This window comes from Drosophila navojoa, chromosome X (assembly GCF_054131105.1).
Source record: "Drosophila navojoa isolate 15081-1374.11 chromosome X, UAZ_NAV_1.0, whole genome shotgun sequence".
Classification (NCBI taxonomy): domain Eukaryota; kingdom Metazoa; phylum Arthropoda; class Insecta; order Diptera; family Drosophilidae; genus Drosophila; species Drosophila navojoa.
In genome coordinates this window covers 25,443,599-25,458,923 of record NC_142895.1, presented here as the reverse complement: position 1 = coordinate 25,458,923, position 15,325 = coordinate 25,443,599, and the positions used below count along the sequence as shown (strand labels likewise).

Genomic DNA, 15,325 nt, shown 5'->3' with positions numbered 1-15,325 from the left:
TTATCAACAGCATGGGGCATGGGACACGGGATCTGGGATCTGAGACCTGGGGGCGGGGGCGGCGGCTGATCGCTCATTTCTTTGCATTTTGGCCGCATCGTTGTAGGTAAAAGCAGCAGCAACAACAACAGCAGCAGTGCGCAGTGGCTGCGCTGCTACGCAGCCGCGTCGCAGCTCCTGCCTGGGTTTGTGTACGCACTAAACATCAATTTCGAGCTGCGTAGCACTTGCTGCTGCTGCTGCTGCTGCTGTTGCTGAAATGGGCCAAAGTCGAACTGAGAAGACAACAAAAACTGGTGGCAACTATTGGCCAAAAAAGGACACAGCGACATGCGTCGCCGACTTGGCCCGTACAAATTGTCAGCTCGAATGGAACGGGCCAGTCGCATTTTATGGACAACTTGTTGACCAGCTGAACTACTTTCCAGTCGGGCGATTGCCGTTAGCTATCGCTCGGGGCTGATCAACAAAAATAAAATAAAAAAATAAAAAAAATAAAAAAACAAATGCAGAAAATAGCAAAAAGAAAAACAAACGCAACTCACCTGTATCAATCCGTGCAGGATTCCAAAATCAAGACGACGCGAGCCGTTTCCTTCCTTCACTCGATTCACTCACTTGTCATTGCTCTCAATGCTGAAGAGAGACTTTCCGCTCTGCTCTCTTTTGCACTAGCAACCTACATACATACATACAAACATATGTACATTGTGGATTTAGATGAGAGTCCATTAGAAATCGAAACGAACGATTCGCATTAGCGGAAACCTCTTTTGCGCTGCCTCCCCTGCTCCCCTGCTCCACTCTCTGCTCATACCCCCTCTACTTGCTGCCTTGCTCACATCCGTTGGACCACAAGCGGCACAACGGCACATTTCCGAAATTCTACTCAATCTCTATAAATATATGTCTCTATCTCGCTCGATCTCAAATAAATTTTGGCATTCGAAGCGGCAAAGAGGAAGCAGCGTTAAATTTGTGTCCCCCCCTCAGGCGAAAGGCAAAACCGAAAGAATTGCTATTTAACGGTTATTCGTATGAATGAGCGTAGCATGTGTGTGAGTACGTACGTACGTGTGTGTAAGTAGTTGATATACAAATACACATGTATGTATGTATGTATGAATGAAAATGTATTAGAAAGTTGTATGTATGTATGTGTGCGTATGCACATCTTTATCAATTATAAATATCAATCATACATATGTATGTACATACATTATTTAGCGGATTTCAATTAGATAGTAATATTCATCTTAAGCATGCCATTATTTCAATATGCATTTAATGCTTATGGGAATGCATAAATTCATATGTACATACATATGTACATACGTACATCAATACATCACACACACATGCACACTTACACTCACACATACACAGATACAAGTATTTATGTCATTTTGTCGTTTGCCTTTTGCAGCTGTTTGCCGGCCGCCGCAACGATTTAAAAATAAAAACAAAAATAAATATAAATATAAATACAAGTCGAAAGGAACAACAAGAAATATACCTATATAAAGATAGAATCAAAGAAGAAGAAAACACTAACAATGCAAACGGCTCAACCACTTCGCACGCACTTCTGCTTCTGCTTCTGCTTCTGCTTCTTCCGATCTGCGTTGATTTCGGTTATTTTGTTTTGTTTTCTTATTTATTTGGCGAACTGCATTTGCTGCCAATTAACGCGCACATTAACAGGTAGGCGCAATCCTCATTCGCCAGATGATCATTAACATCGGTGGCTGCAGCTCATTGATAACAATTTCGCACAGTTCCCGGGCTGCGATCACACACACAGTACAATAATAATAACAACAACAACAAAAAAAATGAAACAGAAAAAAACACGTCAAAAGCAATTTGGGAGGAGGCGAACGATTTAAGATGCGCGCACAGCACACACAACCTGTCAGCGTCGCGTCACGTAAGTAACTGAACGAAATTGTCTTCGCCGCACCAACACGTAGACGGCGGCGACAGCGAGACCGGCCGACGCGACATGCTTCGGCACTGCTACTGCTTCGGCCTCTTCGCACACGAAGACGAAGCGTCGCGGCTTTCGACAGCAACAACAGTGCAGCGCCATAAAGCTGCTGGCTGGGCTGAATCCAGCCGAACATGCGCAGCGCGCTGTCGTGTGTGTGTGAAGGAAACTGCGCTGCTGCAGGCGCGCAGGCACAGCCAACCACCCAGACCACCCATCCACCATTCGACTTCCCCCGCTCTCTCGCCCAAAAACATGAAACACGTGCCAAATGTGTTTTTTTTTTTAAATTTTTTTTTTTTATTTGGTTTTTGTTGTTATCCACTTAACAGTTTCGATCGTATTATACATTTATGTTGAGAGTAATTTTTAATTTTGTTGTTGTTTACTTTTATTCTTGTTTCAATTAACTGTAATATAAGTATATTTAGTTTTAAGTTTATAAACTTTGTGCATATGCTTGTTTCTTTGTGTGCGCTTGTATGTGTGTTAATCTGCATCTGTGTGTTATATGCAATTACTGTGAATTGCCAAGCTGCACAACATTTTACACTGGGCGAAACGAAATCATTTGAATCGACAAAAAAATTGAAAAAAAAAAGAATTATAAAATGCTTAGTTATATGTAGTTTGTTCTTCTTCTTCCTCTTCTTCTTGTTGGCTAGTATGCGTTATTGTGTGTTGGAGTTAGTTGGGCCTTAAATGTCTATATATAATATATATTTCTGTTTATATATGTATTGTAGGGTATATGAATCCATTAAAACATTATTGTTTCGTTTCGAGTTTTCACTTCTTATGGCCGTTGTACGTTTAAAGTTTAGTTGGTTTGGTTTTGCCTCCTCTATTATTATCGATATTATCATTATTATATTTATTATTATTTTTATCATCATCGATTGCTCTCCATCGTTTAAGATTAACCATAATAAATGTAGTAGTAGAAGCAATTGCAACAATTCGTTCTTGTTTTTACTCGACACAACATTTTTTTTTTTTTAACTTTTGATCTATATAGTATATTTATATATGTGTAGATATAAAAAAAGAGTTTATTTAAAAAAAAAACCTAACTTTTGTGGGGTTTACGATGTTGTTGTTGTTGTGCTTGATATATTGCCTCAAACGACAGGTGGTTCGGTGCCACCCAGGGCCTCATCGTTACTGTAGTTTACCGAAAATGAAAATAAAAACGAAGGTAAAATTAAGAATTAATAGAAAAGCAAGAAATAACGCAAAGTAAAATTTATAAAAATATAAATTAAATGGATAAATAAAAATACTATGGAAAAATATCATATAATATACAAATAAATATGAAATATATTTAAATACAAGTAGAAACATTGCCCGCAGGCTTTATCGACTGTAGAATACTCATGCACAGTTCGACTATCTATTTCAAATATCTATAATATCTAGCTTAAGTAGAGGCGGAACGGTCATACGGATAGCAAAACGGACATTGGACAAAACGAATGATATAATAATTTAACCGAGAAAAATTAATGAAATGAAAATGAATGCAGAATTTTCAATCTTGAATAGGTAAATTAATGCAATTCATTCTAACTATTATTCTTATTTATAATTGTATTGCTTAATATTTACTTTCTCAATCTATATAGTAAGCAGGCAAACATTTAGTATCCCCTGTTTAATAAGCTTTCAACTCATTGCGTTTGGGAGCTTTCGAGGCAAGCTTTAATGCGCTTTCAAAGCTCTCCTTAGCTCGTTTTCGCTAATTTCAACGAAACTTAAGTATTTTTTAGACATTCATCAATCAATATAGCTATTTAGTATTTCATATAAATTTATTGTAGTTGTACTCTTGCATAGGCATAAAAAATTTCACTACAAACAGATAACGCGAAAAAGAAGTGTTCAATATAAATGAAATAGAAATTCTTCTGCAATTTCAGACTTTGTCTCAACGCGTCGAGTTAAGAACTCACATGTGCCAGCATTTCAATCATACATACATATTTGTATATCTATATATCCAGTATGTATATCATATATGTATATAGTATTTATATTGTATATATTAATTGAATTTAGTGTGTTTCTTTTTTTCTAGGTTAGCTATACGCTCCATATTGAATATATATCTTGACTATTCCGTTTCTATAGTATATTCCTATAGTCTCTTAACAACTAACAAAAAAAAAATTGTTAACGACTTCTGTTTTAACAATATATCGGTGCTAACTACAAAAAAAGAAGAATATTATTCGCTATATGTATATATATATATATATTTACTATATATGCTTGATTCCTTTAGGATCGTGTAGTAAACAGTTATTTTAAATATTTCTCTATGCTTTAGCTATATATACTTTGTATATGTATTTATATAACATGATATTTTGCAATGATATGGCACGATAATTGTATTCTTGTTTTGTTTTCGATTTTCATTTTGATAGATTTCCAGGCAACCAGCAGATGGCGCCAGTGTGCCGGGCGCTTAGCTGGGCGCTGGCAGCAGCCAGATGAGACTGCTTACGAGTAGGGTTAATGGTGTCACTGCCACGCCCACCGCCCTCACGCTCGTATCGTAGGCATAGCCATTCGCATTCTGCGGCAGCTGATTGAGATTGGGTCGCGGATAGATGATGTGCACCGGCGGTGGTTGATCGATCTTATCGAAGAAATTTGGATCATACCTCTTGTCGCCCGGCTCGTAGTCGTGATAGATGAGACTGGATGGATTCCAGTATTCCCTAAATTCCGCCAGAGCCGCATGCAGTGTGCAGAATCGAGAGATAAGTTACAAGACACAAAAAAAACAAAGATAGAAACCCCCAAACCCCAATAGGTGGCGTATACAGCCCGAGTTTAAGATAGATCTATTGTAATTGTATTGTATTGTCAATGTTTTATATTGTCTATACGGATTTTAGGCCAGACTTCAACTCTAGGTCTCCTTGATACCAGGACAATGACAATGATCCTTTAGTATAGTCTAATTGAATCTTAATCTGAGCTCCAACAAGTATAATAACGTTTCTTAAAAGATAAATTTCAAGGGCTTTACTTTTTAGGAAAATCGTTTCTTCCCATATAGAACGATTTCTACCCAAGCTTATCTCTGTGTTCCACTTAATCCCAAAAATCTGTTCGACTTCTATATGCTCTATTGTCAATAGTCTATAGACTTAAACTCAAAGTTGATCTTATCTGACAAGAACTGTCGGGCACTTACACAGGGCAGGTGTCCACGTTGACGCCACTGACAGAGGCCTTGCCCAGATTGATCTGGCCAACGGCATCGCCCTCCACAAAGACAATGCAGCCGTTGAAGTTGTGCGTGTAGCGTTTGCCCGTGAAACGTGAAATGTTCGGAATGCCACCTGAAATTGAGAGGAAGGCAGATGAACGTGTGGACCCATGGATCGGGGGGTATTTGGTCAGTGACACCTACCAATGAACACGTTGCCCGGCAGATGCATCTCCTTCTTGCTGGTGGGTCGCGTCTCGCCGGAGTCGGATATGCGATCGACCTCGAGTATGGCAGTGTTGTCCGCACGCTTCACAATCACTATATGGCGCTGGCCGTCGTCCACGGGAGTGTCGCCGTTGCGTATGACCACCTCTTCGCCGTCCAGGCGCAGAGCGTACTCCACAAAGCCATCGACGACGGCGAGGGCAATGAAGTCCTGGCCGGTGAATTCCTCGCCAGATTTCTGGCCCCACCAGAGCAGCAGGCCGTTGGGCTTGCTGGTGGAGAACACCACCACCGCTGAGGTGTACTGCTGGTCTATCTCCGAGCTAAACTGGCTGCGGTCCACCTCCAGGTACCCATTGCCGCGGAACGAGGCATTGAAGCTCACTTGGATGTCTGCACGGAATAGAAACCAGTTCAATTAGATCGAGAGGCGCTCATAGCAGTCCCCAGTTCATTTTCACTTACGCTCCTCGCAGTGCTTGCCGCTGTAGCCCAGGCTGCAGGCACAGACCGCCTGCTGCTCCAGCTCCGTGCAGGTGCCGCCGTTCTCGCAGGGCTCGTTGGCGCAGGGCGACATCGCATAGGGCTGCTGCTCCTCCTCGCGATGGGCGACGCGGCTGTTGCTTGTCGGAGCCACAGGCACCGCGGGCAGCTCGCCGTCGTAGTCGTTGTTCCCGATCTCGTTGAGCTCGCCGCAATTCTGCAGGTTGGCCGCATCCTTGATGGCAGCCAGCAGCTGGACGGGGCGCATCGAGTCGTAGAGCCGCGAAATGCAGCCATCGAAGCCTTCGGTGATGTTCACATCCCGATTGATCTTGATCGTGGACCGATCGTAGCCGCCCACATACAGCGGCGTCTTCAGCGAGAGGGTGCGTGGCCCACCCACCGCCTTGGCCCTCTGCTCGGGCTCATCGCCCACACGTAGTATGCTCTCGCCCTGGCGACGCAGCACCTCGACTCGTGTCCATCTGTGCAACGGCAGCGGCTTCTGTGAGCGCACCACGACAGGCTTGGGGCGCGCAGCCGTGTTGATGATCAGCTCCACATGACCGTCGCGCAGCACGAGCGCCACGTAATCGCCGCTGGGCAGCTGCGACTCGGCCGTGTACAGCAGCACCGCATCACGCAAGCTGGATGGACGCAGCGATAGAGTCACATTGATGCGCGATACACGAGGTGTTCTGTAAATGCAGGGAAAGTAGTTTCAATCTCAATTGGCTAACTCAGTTGAGGCACAGATCTCCGTTCTGGTTGGGTAGTGCTATGAAAGTATTGGGTGCTTAGCTATATTAAATTCCAGTGTACTGTCTGAGTTTGGGGATCGGACTTGACGACGTGGAGTGGTCCCAGGAATCTATGAATCTAAGGAAAACCCGTAGCTTGCTCGCTCAGCTGGTCTGTTTGGGTAGAGCTATGAAGGTATTGCATGTTTATTTATTATAAATCCCAATGCACTATCTGAGTTTGGGGATCGAATTTTGAGTAATCTTAGAAATCTGGGAATTTAGGGAGACCCAAAGCTTCGGCAGGGAAATTTACTAAACACAAGTAAGGAAATTTTGTGCTCGAGTTAGGAAATTCGAAGGTTTTTTAAATCTGTTCGCCTCAATACTACGACTAGTCATATTCCTGTATTATGTGAGACGGTGCTTAATAGATCGAATCTCATACAATGTCTCTCTCGAATCAACAGACATGCATATGTATGCCTATCAAGCTTATCAAGCTTATGATCCACTTTCCTTTTGCTTTAAATTTTAGGCTCTCGTTAGATTAAGACTATATTATTTCTTGTGCCTTAGGCCTTTGTTACAGGAATGTACAACGACACTATTTTATATTATATAGGTAAGAAAAATTCACGTTAGATCTCGAACCTAGTCCCAAGCAAACGTAAATTCCAGAACCTTTTCCATCTTGTCAGCTATTGTTAAGTCTATGTTTACACGCTGAGAGTTGGGTTGGATTGGGTACTACTAGGCAGAGGTGTTTTACTCACTTGTAGGCGGCATAGCTGTTTCGCTTGAAGTTGAGACTGTGTTCGTTAAGGTGTTCCATGTACTGACAGCGATCGCCGGTGCGATTGAGTGGGCAGAGGCATTCCATGCCCAGCTCGGTGTTTTCACAGCGTCCGGCGCCGCACAGGCCCGGAGTGCATTGGGTGCCTTCGACGGCGCAGTTGCGGCCGGTCCAGCCCTGCTGGCAGACACAGGTGTAGGCCAGTTCCGTTTGGCTCTCCAGGCAGATGCCGCCGTTGGCACAGGGCGAGGCGGCGCAAGGCTTGCAGCTGGTGATGCCCTCCTTCAGCTTGGCGTCCTTCATCAGCTCAATGGTGCGTCCCTGGAGCGTCAGGCGGCTAATGCAGCCAACGAAGCCCGTTTGGTGTGCCGCCGCCTCGGCGGGCAGCTGGTTCCAGTTGGGTACGCCGCCAATGTACAGATCCTCGATGAGCTCCAGCTGCGGCACTTGCGTGAGAGTGGGGAATGCGACCGGATGCTGTTCGTCCAGCTGAATGTAGCCGTCGCGACGCGAGCGATACACACGTGCCGTATGCCATTCGTGCAGCTCGACGGGCTGCTCGGCGCGCACTACCATCGGCTTGCCGCCAAAGTCGAAACGGAACTCCACATAACGGTCCTTCAGCGAGAGTGCAATGTAATCGCCCGCTCCGCGCGTTTGCCCGTTGAAGAGAATCACGCCGTTGGCGGATTCCGGCCGGAAAGTGACCTCAAAATTGAAGTTGAACGCGGAGTCTGGCAGAGTGGGGAAACTCATGTAGCTGAGCGGTTGCTGATTAAACTGTGGGATGACTCCCGTGATGACCAGAATGCTCGGATAGTCCACGGACTCGCCATCGTTATAGTCGGCTGTGCAGATGTAGCTGCCGGCATCGTTTGCCTGCACGTCCTGCAGCGACAGTTCACTCTGCAAGAGAAGGGTTCGTTAGACTCTGATGCTCAGATTCCTCGCTCACTTTCGAGGGGTCTCGCCTCTCTACTTACGCTGAGGAGATAGCTTTCGGGTTGCATTTGTCCGTACTGGCGTGACCAGTGGTAAGTGGGCTGACGACTCTCATCGGCGCCGCAGATCAGCTGGGCTTGATCACCGACATTGGCGTGCACGATCTTCGGACGACGCAGCTCATGGGGCTCCTCCTCGATGGCCAGCTCATAGCTGGTCGTATAGAGATCGCCGTCATCCGTTTGGCATTTGCACACATAGTTGCCCGCATCCGCAGCCGTCACTTGACTGATGACCAGACGGTTGCCCACTTGCTGCGGTAGAGTAAAACATGGAGAGAGATAGATAGAGGGAGAGATGAATTGGGATGTTGGATCTATGTTGGATGAGGTCACTCACCCGAATGTTGGCAGAGAGTGGCACACCATCGGAACGTTCCCAGATCACATTCGTGTAGCTGTTGTCCGAGGAATAGCACTCAACTTCGGTCGATTCGCCAACGTGCAATTTCGATGACTGCTGATCCAGTTTCAGGCTGTAGTCACGCGGCACCTCTGGCTCCGGCGGGGGCGTTGGCCGCAAGGGCGGCAGATAGACGCTCGGTTGGGTCATGCCCGCTGCAGAGCAAAGCCAGACCACAACCACAGTCACAGCCACAGCCACGGCCACAGGAGGCGGCGGCACAATAGACACAGTAGACACAACAGAAGACGAAGACGAAGCGGTACGAGGATGAAGACGACGACAACGACGAAGACGACGAGAACGACGAGTCGAGGATGTTTCGGCGGTTGCAACGTTCACATTTGGGCGACAATTCACAATTGGGTTATGGGATGATCAGGTGCATGTGTGTTTTGTGTATGCGTGTGTGTGTGTGTGTTTGTGTGTGTAAGTGTGTGTGTTTGTGTGAGATGAGGCATTGAGATGGGAAGGTAAGATAGTAAAAAATACACAGAGAGAAAAAAGCAGTTAGCAAAAAACATGTCAAATATGGTGATTTATACAGATACATGATGCGATATATGTTTATCGAACGCTAACAGTGTGAGCATGTGTGCGTGTGCGTATCCTTTGAATACGCATTCACATCTTCAGATGCCCTTGTAGAATCGAACGGATTGGAGAAGAGTACAGAAAGATAGACAGGCAGACAGACAGAATAGACATATCTTAAGATATATCTAATGAATGGGTGAACAGACACAGTTAATTATATGGAGCTGAAATACTTAGAAGGAATGGCTAAATGAGCAGATTTTCGGATTCATATACATATGCATACATGAAATCTATATTCAAAGAATTATAGAGGTATATAATTTGATAGGACCAAGGTCAGGTCTTTCTTCTTCATTTACACATATAGACCACATATAGTATTTAAATGAGTATAGCTAATACATATTCAGACAAAAGTCTACAACGAACTTGGAAGGAATATTCCTCGATCACTAGCAGGTATATTCCATATAAGAAATATTTCATGCTTTTCTTTCTACAAGGGCATTTTAAGGCTTTGGCACGCCAAAGTTGGGTAAACTTTTTGTTTAGTCATATTTTATGCTTTTTTATATATTTTGTTTTCTAGTTAGACAAGTAGATACATAGATGTAATTTTTTCTATGGTTCGGGGCGGATAGAGAGTAAGAATAGTGATGAGATATTTTTGTTTTGTTTTTGAAACAAATTAATAAAATATACAATAAAAAAAAAATAATAGTATTCAAATATATAGAAATGATAACACTAGAACACACAGCTACATAAAGTACTAAAAATGTCTACTGGTTCGAATCACACAGAAATACGAGTACATGTGTATGTGTAATGGAGAGGGTTATGGTGTTTTCGGTATTGTTTTGGTATTTTTTTTTTTTTTTTTCGTTCAGCTTATTATATAACAAGTGAGAGATATAGAGATATATAGTATATATGGGGTTACCACTAGGCCAATACGTATTCAGATACATATACTTAGCTACATACACACATATGTCTAGGCTACCAATACAATATGGGTTCTACTCAATAGTCAATTACACATATAGATATAGATTAGGAAGAATTTTTTTTTTTAGTTTTTATAACAATTTTGGTTGATCGATCGAAAGAAATATTTAGTTATATATATTTTTTATTTTCGAAATTCATTTGGCTAGTCAGGTATGTGTGTGTGTGTGTGTGCGAGTTTGTGTTGATGTGTGTGAGTGTGTGTTACATTTTATTTACAAAATTTTGTTCGATATATTTATCGATATTTGCACAGTATTCTGATACAGTTTTTGTTAGTTGGAGTTACCCGCATGCAAACGAGCCCGAGACCAAGAGGAACAAATACAAATGCTTCGATATTTCGACATGCGCGCGTCAGCACCATTTTCTGTTATCGTTTGTTGTTGTTGCTGTTGTTGTAATCGTTATCGATAACACTACCGTTACGACTTACGCACTAAGAACCTGCACATGGTAAACAATTAAAAGCAGGTCTACCCACACACACTACGCCTAATTGCTGCTGTTGTTGTTGTTGTTGCAGATGTTGTTGTTGCTGCTGTTGTTGCCGATGTTGTTGCAATTGCTCTAGCTAAATTTATATTGTTGTTGTTTGCATATTTATATATAAATTTAGATTCTTAGTTTTGATACGTGAGTTGAGTGCGAATTTGCAATTGTTTCAGATTTTCTCGTTGTGCGCCTACGGAACGTAGTTAGAGGAGCCAAAAGACAGTTGGATAGATAGATTGCCAGTTATATATGTAGATAGAGGACAGCTGGATGACATAAAAGACAGGCTCTGATGTGATTCCAGTTTTCCAATCTACAGTTGGTGTAAATTCGACAGCAACATGAGACCAGAAGACTTCGAATCACGATGGAACATGAAGGAAAATTAAAGTTCAACAGTTATAGACAGAGAGAAAGAGGGAGGGAGGTGGGTAAAGAGAGGGAGCGGGAGACAGTGTAAGACTGGGTGGAAGAAAAGAAACAAGAAATTATGAAAAACTTAAGACGAACCGAAGAAGCCTTTGGCCTTTGGCTGTCCAACTCGTTGCTGTTTATCTGCCTGATGCCAGGGCTGATGCTTCCTCCAGCTCTTCTTCCAGCGCTTGAAACTGTTGCCCGATCCATGGCTAGCGCCTACGCCCACACCCACGCCCACGCCCACGCCAGTGGTGGGTCGGCCAACTGTCTTGGCAGCCAGATCGCGGCTGCAGTTGAACTCGTCCGAGTGATCCGTACAGTCGTAGATGCCGTCGCAGACCATGCTCGCCTTGATGCACGTGTGTGGGTGGGAGACGCACTTGAAGTCTGTCGCTTGGCAGGCGTATGTGCTGAGGGGCGGGGCGCGTGGGGGCGTGGCCAGCGGTTTGGCTGGCGTCATTTTGTTTAGTTTGAAATCTAATTTTGCGCGTTTATTCGTTTTTCATGTGGTATTTTTTGCAGTATTTTTGTAGTATTTTTGTAGTATTTTTCAGTATTTTTTAAGAATTGGGTTTTTGTCGTTTGAAGAGCATAAAAGAATAGATTAGCAAAAAATATAGACGAATTAGTCGTCGAACCACGGTTAGTATATAGTTGCCCGTTTCAAGTTGCTGCTACAGAAAATATTATGCATACGACCCGTACTCCAACAACATGTATTTTTGATTATTCCAAGTAGTATATTTTTGCATCTATCTATATTTATGCATGTACATATATAGATAGATCGATCTATTTATAGTTGATTTACTGTGATTTAGTTTGTTTTGCTTACGTGCGTTTGCCAGTTGCATTAAATACCAACAAAATACTAACACTAAATTCTAAACGGTGCCTTGTCCTCAATTCTGTGCGCGTGTGTGTGCGTGGGGGAATGATTGGTGTAATTTTAGTGGGCGGAAAACAAAGAGGTTTTTCGTTTTTCTTTTTTTTTCTGTTTCTTTTCTTTTGATTTTGGTTTTTAGTTTAGTTAATTTCGATTCGTAGATCGCAAATCATTTATGGTATATACAAATTTGGAAATTACTTTTTAGTATTAAAAAAAAAACTCGAAATAAGTATAAAAGGAAAATAATACAAATTATACAAAAATATATACTACTAAATAAAAACAAAAAAATACTCAAGCAAAAAATAATAATAGTAATAATAATAGTTGGTATTAAGTTGGGCTGAAAAATGAATTTCAATTTAGTAGATTATTACGGCGAAACACACCTGCGCATATATATAGAACAACGCATGGAAAATCTTGGCCGCCCCTATACAAGCTATAATTGTTTTCTATTGGTATTTATTTGGTATTTTGTTGTGTTGGTATTTGGCGTTGTTTATTTTGTTTTGTTTGTTGATTGAATGCAGTTGTAGCGGTTGTTGTTGTTGATGCAGTTGTTGTTGTTGTTGTTGTTGTTGTTGTTGTTGTAGCAGTTGATGTTGTTGTTGTCGTTGTTGCAGCAATCATATTAGATGGTATATATATAGATGGTATATATAGTCGCCCATATGATTTATATTTAATTATACAAAAATGAACATAATTTGTTTGATATTTTTTTTTCAGTATTTTATGCGAAGCGACCAAAACGAAATTTCATAAAAATTAAATATTTATAAATATATATATATAATTAGTATATATATATATAGGTGTGTGTGTATGTGTTTTATTTATTTTTTTTTGCACAAGCGCACATGTAAAAGAGAGAGGGAGAGAGAAGAGAAAAAAGCAGTAAAGAAAGAGAGAAATAAAAAATATTTATCAAATTATTTGATGTGTACCATTTGAGGAAAAAAAGAGAAAATAATTATATAAATCCTAAGCTAAAATATTCAAAAATAAAAGTATTTTTTTTATGAACATTTCTATTTTGTTATCAAAGATAGACCTTGGCAGAGCAGTACCTCAAACGTGGCTTAAAAATTTTCAATTTGGAATTTGGAAGTTGGAATACTTAATTTTGTCGGTATTTGTATATTGCCAATATGGTATTTTCTTGCTCAAGAGAACGTTGCTCGAAATGGAACCTCGAAATTGTCCATAGAATTCTGTTGCTCTTAAACTGATTTTAACTTATTCAAGGCAAAGAGTACGACATTACGAATATTTGTTTAAGAACAATTTACTGTGTGAGACTGTCAACTAGAGATTATTTACATAGTTATAAAAGGTCACAAATAAATGTGGTATTCTTTTTGGTATTTTTTTAAAGTGCAGGTGCAGCTTTGTGTGCATAGTGGTAAGAGGATAAAACGGAGCTGGGAAGGGTAGGTAAAAAATCTTCAATATTTATTTTGAAGAGAGAAAGAGACAGAGAGAGAGAGAGAGAGAGAGAGAGAGAGAGAGAGAGAGAGAGAGAGAGAGAGAGAAAGCTAGAGTGATAAAGAGACAGAGCAGGAGGGTGTGTGCGGTGCAATAATTTATATGCTGTATGAGTGCTTGTATGCGTATAAAAAAAGACGAGTAAACGCAGTAATAACGCCGCTGATCCTATAAATTAAAATTAAGAAACAAACCCAAAAACCATTCGAAACCAGAATCAAAACTAAAAAAAATACACAATGCATCAAGTAAACCGACACCAGCTAAATATGACAAAAAATGACACCGAAAACGAAACACGAAAAATAAAAAAAAATACTAAACACAAATGGTAAATTCAACATAAGATTTAAGAGAGATCCATGGCTTGCCAAGGACTGAATACCCTTGCAGTGACTATGAGAGAGAGACAGAGAGAGAGAGCGAGAGAGAGAGAGAGAGAGAGAGAGAGAGAGAGAGAGAGAGAGAGAGAGAGAGAGAGAGAGAGAGAGAGAGAGAGAGAGAGAGAGAGAGATAAAGAGGAAGAGTGAGCCAGGAAAACAGAGTTATGTGAATCCCATTCTAAAGTTTTATCCTTTAAGCTATCTTATAAGCTTTTTTAAGCCAAAAGTCTAGGAAAATCATTTTATATATATTCCCAAATTATATTTTTGGTACCCTGAATAGACAGACAAACAGACTGATAAAAAACAGAGTTTCATTTTATTTTTGTAAACGATTTCTTAAGACTTAGTGAAACTAGTTTGAAAAAGGAAATAAATAAAAATAATAAAAAAAATAAAGTTCCATTAACTTTAATCTCTTATATATCATTTTCAATGCTACAGCTCTCGAAATTCTGATCGCATCAGCACCTAGTTCAACTTTACCAAAGTTCAACCTAGCTAAGCTCTCGGCCAAGTTCGTATAGTCTACTGCAAGGGTATATCTAACTCAAGGTTAATCAACGAAATAAAAAGAAATATGTTACAAGTTTGTTTTGATTTTTTTTTTTTTTTTTTTTTTTGCTTTTAGACAATTAATGTAGGTTAATTATTTGTTATTTTATTTGTCGGGACTTAGAGCAAAAAAAAAAACCACAGCTGGGACTTAAAACGTATTTTGATATTAGATTTATGGCAGCCACTGTTAAGCTTACAATTTTATTGTTTAAAAATAATTATGTTTACGTAATGTGCTTGTGTATATGTAAAATAATTACAAAAACAAAAAAAAAAAAACATATTCATTAAGTATTATAGTATATATAGAATTTCATTTGGTTATTAAATTTTGCGTTTTATATGTGTATTGAAACGTATTTTTTTTTTAATTTTTTTTTTAGCATTTTTTGCAACTTAAGATTAATAAATTTCAAGTGTATCGAAAAAAACGAATTTCATAAAGAGATGTTGGCTGTGTGGGGGCGTGGCATTTTTGTTGTTCGGCGTGGTGGGTGGGTGAGTGGTTTTTTAGTCAGTGCGTGCTGTTGCTCTCTTTCGAGGCAGTTTCGGATCGTTTCGTAGGTTCGTATCTGTTATTCTCGTGTGGGCATGCGCCTTCAGCTGCTTAACAATTGCCATACTACATAGTATTTTAGGTATTTTAGCGGTATTTTTGCGGTATTTTGTGGTAT

The 15,325-nt window shown here is 40.8% G+C and overlaps 2 protein-coding genes across 5 annotated transcripts in view; both read right to left on the bottom strand.

Moving 5' to 3' along the window:
• Nucleotides 1–1,950, bottom strand: part of boi (brother of ihog) — a 42,538-nt gene extending 40,588 nt beyond the window's left edge. The window contains exons 1-2 of one of the 2 annotated variants that reach the window (XM_089263942.1): nt 1,556–1,950; nt 546–679 (exon numbers count right to left, since the gene is read on the bottom strand). The gene's annotated coding sequence lies outside the window, so the exon portion shown is untranslated. The remainder of the gene's footprint in view (nt 1–545; nt 680–1,555) is intronic. The other variant, XM_089263941.1, reaches the window with a different exon arrangement.
• A 1,100-nt stretch (nt 1,951–3,050) lies between these two features.
• trol (terribly reduced optic lobes) overlaps nt 3,051–15,325 on the bottom strand; it is a 119,846-nt gene continuing 107,571 nt past the window's right edge. For all 3 annotated transcript variants that reach the window (XM_089263921.1, XM_089263922.1, XM_089263923.1), the window contains 9 exons: nt 12,609–12,674; nt 11,424–11,807; nt 8,805–9,022; nt 8,447–8,719; nt 7,444–8,369; nt 5,910–6,625; nt 5,421–5,837; nt 5,202–5,349; nt 3,051–4,719 (listed from right to left, as the gene is read on the bottom strand). In XM_089263921.1, the coding sequence (XP_089120047.1) occupies nt 4,464–4,719; nt 5,202–5,349; nt 5,421–5,837; nt 5,910–6,625; nt 7,444–8,369; nt 8,447–8,719; nt 8,805–9,022; nt 11,424–11,807; nt 12,609–12,674 (3,404 nt within the window). In that variant the 3' untranslated portion in view covers nt 3,051–4,463. The remainder of the gene's footprint in view (nt 4,720–5,201; nt 5,350–5,420; nt 5,838–5,909; nt 6,626–7,443; nt 8,370–8,446; nt 8,720–8,804; nt 9,023–11,423; nt 11,808–12,608; nt 12,675–15,325) is intronic.